The sequence below is a fragment of the Caenorhabditis remanei genome, chromosome IV (assembly GCF_010183535.1).
Source record: "Caenorhabditis remanei strain PX506 chromosome IV, whole genome shotgun sequence".
NCBI lineage: Eukaryota > Metazoa > Nematoda > Chromadorea > Rhabditida > Rhabditidae > Caenorhabditis > Caenorhabditis remanei.
The window spans coordinates 6,460,634-6,466,442 of NC_071331.1; the positions used below are offsets into that span (position 1 = coordinate 6,460,634).

At 38.4% G+C, this 5,809-nt stretch overlaps 3 protein-coding genes across 3 annotated transcripts; 2 read left to right on the forward strand and 1 right to left on the reverse strand.

Annotated features, from left to right (window-relative positions):
• Positions 1–498: 498 nt before the first annotated feature.
• GCK72_012584 (uncharacterized protein) lies at positions 499–714 on the reverse strand (the record flags this gene model as incomplete). Its single annotated transcript, XM_003093901.2, has 1 exon — positions 499–714. One exon carries the CDS (start codon positions 712–714, stop codon positions 499–501), a length of 216 nt encoding a protein of 71 aa, XP_003093949.2.
• A 1,932-nt stretch (positions 715–2,646) lies between these two features.
• GCK72_012585 (uncharacterized protein) lies at positions 2,647–3,503 on the forward strand (the record flags this gene model as incomplete). The annotated part of the gene is made up of 3 exons (XM_053729227.1): positions 2,647–2,685; positions 3,158–3,363; positions 3,413–3,503. 3 exons carry the CDS (start codon positions 2,647–2,649, stop codon positions 3,501–3,503), a joined length of 336 nt encoding a protein of 111 aa, XP_053583999.1.
• A 1,404-nt stretch (positions 3,504–4,907) lies between these two features.
• Positions 4,908–5,809, forward strand: GCK72_012586 (uncharacterized protein; the record flags this gene model as incomplete). Its single annotated transcript, XM_003093896.2, has 5 exons — positions 4,908–4,937; positions 4,989–5,072; positions 5,342–5,440; positions 5,492–5,703; positions 5,752–5,809. 5 exons carry the CDS (start codon positions 4,908–4,910, stop codon positions 5,807–5,809), a joined length of 483 nt encoding a protein of 160 aa, XP_003093944.2.

Here is a 5,809-nt window from a genome sequence, read left to right on the forward strand (position 1 = left end):
AGGTTGTTCGATCACGCGGATTGCTAGATCTGACTTATTTGTCCAGTTTCAGTTTGCGAGTTCAACCAGTGCACTGATGAATATGATGAAAAGAAAAACTGTAACATTCGCTAAAGTTAATAAATTCTCGGACAATACTTCTCTTTAAAGACGTAAACAAAAGACTAACGGGTTTTATTTTTGCAAAAGTACTGGTATTGTTAAAAAATCTTTAAGGTTTCAGTTTCAGTGAAGCTGGAAATTAGTACGTGTTTCAAATTATACAATGCGTTCGGTTTGCACCTTGTTTTGGTTCACAACTTGTGATAACTTGTCCTAATAATGAAAGATTTCAAAACTTGAGTACATGTTCGCCCGGATATCTATACTCAAATCGAGTCCTACGAATCCTATTTATCTTGTGGTGTGAAAAAAAGTTCAATAAATGATTGTATGAATGTTCAAATTATTTATTAGGAACTGTCTTCAAGAAGAAAAATTTCCGTCGGGGAATCCATTCTAGAATGGGACACAGCCATTGGTATAGTGGGTACAATAGTGGCCTGGAGGACACGCTAGAGCACACACGAACATTGAATTGCGATTTCCGACATTGTCGAAACCGAATACATTCTTGCATTCTCCCTCAATGCACTTCGAAGAAATCGGGCAATCCCTTTCAGTTTCGCAGTAGTCACGACGAGAGGTTGGGGTGCAGTTGATGACACCAGCCATGCAGAGAAGAACGCAGACAATCTGAAATAATGCCTATTTGTGCCAGAAGCAAAAAAAGTTGAAAAACTCACCAAAAAGATTTTCATTTTCAAAGAGTTTTCAAGACAAAATATCAAAAACTGGTCGAGAATACTTTCTTCCTCCCGAGGCTCCCCTTTTATAGCAGAGTATAATTCGATTAGGCCTCTTTCCCACGCCCATAAAGGAGGTAGAGGGTGTTTTGGGAAATTTCAGAAAAAAGAAGATACACAATTTTATTTTGGGAAACAGATTTCGACTTCAAATAGAGATATGAAATTTCGAAAGCGCAATAGACATAGCTTTATCAGTTAAAAAAAGTAATTACGGATTGATAATTAATGAGTAAATATTAGGGTGTTTCATAAGTCTTTGCACTTTTTTTCAATGTACTGCTCTGCGACCCTATGAAATTTTTTTGACCTTTTTTCATTATTAACTAGTACTATTTCCCTCCAGAAACATTTTTTTTTTAGTATCTTCACACATTGGGGCGTCATTCGCAACAACATTCAGACATCAGAAAGAATCTGGAAGAACAGCAGAATACAGACAAGTTATTTCTCATGAACTGGCAGATTCTCAGTTGAAGCTCAGATGTGACCTGTCGCTGTCTTTGCTCAGTCGGAAGCGTAGTTTTAATTGGATTTTTGATATTGTTACGGGAAATAAAAAATGGACACTCTATGTATACCATTCAGTAAAAAGCAGTAGATTTTGGATACTAAAGAACCTCTGACGGACCAGAAAAAAGAGCTAAATGAGAAGAAAGTGATGCTATCCGTTTGGTGGGACAGCAACGGGTCTTTTACAACGAATTTCTTCCGGATCGTGCGACAATTACCGCCGACCTTTAGTGTCAATAACTCCGAAAAATAAAAAAATAACATCTCGGCGAGAAGGCTCTGGGACAATTCGCAACGAGACATTTCGCAGCGAGACATTTCGCAGCCGGACGTTTCGCAGCTATGCGTTCTACAGCCTCAATTTCCCCGTTTTTTCTGTGACAACTTGACATTTTTGGATGATTAATAGGTCAAGAAGTCATAAAAATCTTTTTTTGTATTATAGTTTTCATAAAAGGGACCACAAGAAATTCCGTCCAAAAAACCAAGAAAAATTTTTTTTGAAAAAAGTTGAAAAACTGGTTTTTTTTGTCAATTTTTTTTCAAAAACAAATTAAAATTTTTTTTTTGGTTTTTTAAACAAAATTTCTTGTGGTCCCCTTTATGAAAACTACCAAAAAAGATTTTTATGACTTCTTGAACTATTAATTATCCAAAAAATGTCAAGTTGTCACAGAAAAAACGGGGGAATTGAGGCTGTAGAACGCATAGCTGCGAAACGTCCGGCTGCGAAATGTCTCGCTGCGAAATGACTGGCTGCGAATTGTCCCGGAGCCGACGAGAAATCGGTCATTTGGTTTTGTTGCATGACAACGCTCGTCCACCCTACCAAGACTCGCATCTTCTTGCAGGGTCAGGGAGTGGAAGTTTTACCCCATTACTTCAGACCTTGCTCGAACTGATTATCATCTTTTTAGATCATAGCAAAACTCGTTATCAGGAAAAAAAGTTGATAATCGAATGCAAGTGAAATCATGCCTTGATCACTTCTTCAGCCGCCAGAGTTCTGCGCGGCCGGAATTTCCCAACTACCACAATGTTGGCAACATGTAGTCAGTACTCATGGACAATATATAAGTTCTTAGAACTTCTTTCTCATTAAGAAAATTTTGATCAAAAACTGATAGAAAAAGTGCAAAGACTTATGAAACACTCGAAGACATGGCGCATTAAACACAACTTGAAAATTTATCAACATATACCATCTTACTGAAAGAGCGAAAAATATTTTATAACTGATGAATTATTTAAACATCGATTAATTTTAAAACATTATTTACTGTCACATATGTCATTATTACTGTCTTCTGTTCTAAACATTATCGAGGTTTTGCTATCTTCAACAATAACACGACTCGAAACTATCTTATTTGTTTTTTTAATCCTGAAAATCTGTCATTTCCATACAAGATATTAAGTTTTGTGCACATTACAACTGCACTATGAACTCTCTATCCCCTCCGCGTCATTTTTGTATCCGCGCTCCATCGAAACCCTCCATTTTCCTAAGTCCCCACTGATCTTTCCCTACTGACCTCTCTCCCATTCATAACCTTCTCTGTTGAAAGGTCATTTCCTCCTACCGGACGCGTTACATCTGCGTCACGTCTGCGTTGCGGCTGCGTTGCGGCTAAAAAACATACACAAATTGCGGAAACACTCACTTTCTGCTTCTCCACCGTCCTCTCGTTCACATTTTTTCTTTATTGATTTCTGAAATGTCTGAAGAAAGGAGCTGGAAAAAAGGTAAGAATTTTATTTTTTTAATTGGTTATATTTAATTGAATAATTATTTACAGTCTTCCGAAAAGGAATACGCCGTTGAAGGTCGTCCGATATCACCAAAACCGTCGACATCGGGCGCGTCTGCTACAACTCCACGTGGAGATAAGAACGCATTCAAGAAATTCAAAGCCGTCCAAAAACAGCACGGAAGTCTCACATACATTTGTGAGATGGGAGACGGATCGGAGAAAAGATTCTCGAGAGCTGAGGCGTATTCCAGGTGATTGGTTTTATTTACAGATAGACAATAACCAACAATATATTTTCAGATGGTCGAACCAGGTCCTTGAATTCCTCAAGGGGATTGTTAGCCGTATGCTCAAGGAAGGCGAGTCATTTCCTAAGGATCCACTTCATTAATTTACTCAATATTCGGAAATAATCATCGTTTTTTCTCATTTTGATCGAATTTTTAAAACATAAATTGTTGTAATTGAGGCCTTTTGTGACCATGAAGAGAAGTGACTGGAAGCAAGGGGTACTAAAATGACACAAAATTTACACAAAGAAAAGAAGGAGTGATGGAAACTAGGTCATAAAACTATAATTCTCATAAAAATAAAACAAACGAACAAATCGAGGACACAGTTTCAGAATACTGACTTGTTCTGATTCTATGGGTTGTCATGTTTCCTTTTTGAAGTTTCTTAAAATATAAGAAAATGTTATCTGACCCGTTTGTGGACAAAACTAGGTTAAACTATTGCTAGTTCTATGGTTGCGAAACGTCGTAGTTGCGGAATGTCGCAGTTGCGAAATGAACAGTTGCAAAGTGGCGCAGTTGCGAAACCTAGGTGAAATGTGAATTGTCGCTGAGTCTCAAAACTCGTACATATTTTGAGACATACGGACGACACCATCCGGAAATCGTGACGGTTTCAAAATATTGTCAACTGTGATTTGAAATAATTATACTGTTACTTATGGTGGTGATAAGTTTTTATTGGATAGATGTTTTTGTTCTCATAGTTAGACGGTTGGTTCTTGAATTGATCTTTTTGATACAAGTTGTGTACCACGAACGTTTCGTTCTGCCAAAAAGTTTACTGAATTCATTCTGTTCCAGGTACAGTTTCATTCGATCGAAAAGAAAATTACTTCGACACATTTTTCATTATTTCATGATTTCTTCCGGCTTTTGAATCAGGATATTCATTTGTACCACCTCGCCACCACTGGTGCTCCATGTGCAGAAAGTCACTGACCCTGAACTCTTTCTTGGTTGCTGTAGAACCTGCTTCTGACTGAATAAGCGCATAAAATTCTAAACTACAAATGTTTACCGTTAGAACTTCAAGTTATCAAGTTATCTCGAATCTTTACTAATAATCTTCATCGCATTCCATGTGTTGATTTCTTATTTGAACTTTAAAATCCTGAAAATCTGTTTTTCATTTCCGTACACAAAATTCAGGTATATCCACATTACAGCTGTGCTGTGACTTCTGTACTTTCCCCGCATCATTTTTGTAACCGCGCTCCATTGAAACCCTCCATTTTCCGTTGTTCCCAAAGGTCTTACCCTTCTCCCTTACATACTGACCAGTCTCTCATTTATAACCTTCTCCTGTGTACACACAGGCAAACAAATTTCTCAAGTTGAAAGGTCACTCCCCTCGCTTCTTCTGTCAGTGGGGGACAACGGACGCGTCGCGTCTGCGTCGCGGCTAAAAGCATACACTTCTTGCGGTGGGCAGTTACACACACTCACTCTCTATCTCTTCACTCTCTTCTCGTTCACATTTTTCTTCATTTATTCCTGAAATGGCGCCAAAGAAAGGAGCTGGAAAAAAGGTAAGCATTTTTTTTTAAATTGGTTATATTTAATTGAATAATTATTTACAGTCTTCCGAAAAGGAATACTCGGTTGAAAAAGTGGTCAACAAAAGGACCGCCAATCGAGGAGTGGAGTATCTCATCAAATGGAGGGTGAGTATCAAGAAAATTTGAAAATGAAAATTTTTTATGTGAAAATTAGAAAAAAGATATCAGCCAAACATTTTTTACAACTGTGCCCCTACCGCAAACAGAATATCGGCGAGCAACGTAGAGCTTTTTTCTAGCGACGCACAGATTTTCACAGTTTTTGATTAATTTTTGCTATTTTTCAAACGGTTTTTTGTAATTGCGGTGGGGAGCAGGTGTAAGAGATGGTGGGCTGCTAATATGTAAACCAATATTTATTATTGATTATTCAGGGGTATCCATCGAGCGAAAACACGTGGGAGCCAGCAACCCATCTCAATTGTAAGGACCTCGTGGAGGAGTATGAGAAAAGAAATGCTCCACAACCACCGGTAAGTACTAAAAATTCGTTCGAAAACTTTCCAAGAAAAAAGAAATTTAAGAAAGCTTTCACCCGCCCCCGTTCGGCAAAGCGCGGTCGTCCGGCATCACAAAAGCCGTCGACATTGGTCGCGTCTGCTCCAGCTCCACGTGGAGATAAGAACGCCCTGAAGAAGATTGAAAGCGTCCAAAAACAACACGGAAGTCTCATCTTCATCTGTGAGATGGGAGACGGATCGAAGAAGAGATTCTCGAGAGCTGAGGCGTTTTCCAGGTGATTGGTTTTATTTACGGATAGACAATAACCAAAAATACTATTTAGATGGCCGAGTCAGGTCTTCAAATGCTGTGAAGAGGCCATTCTCCGTTTGCTTGAGTAA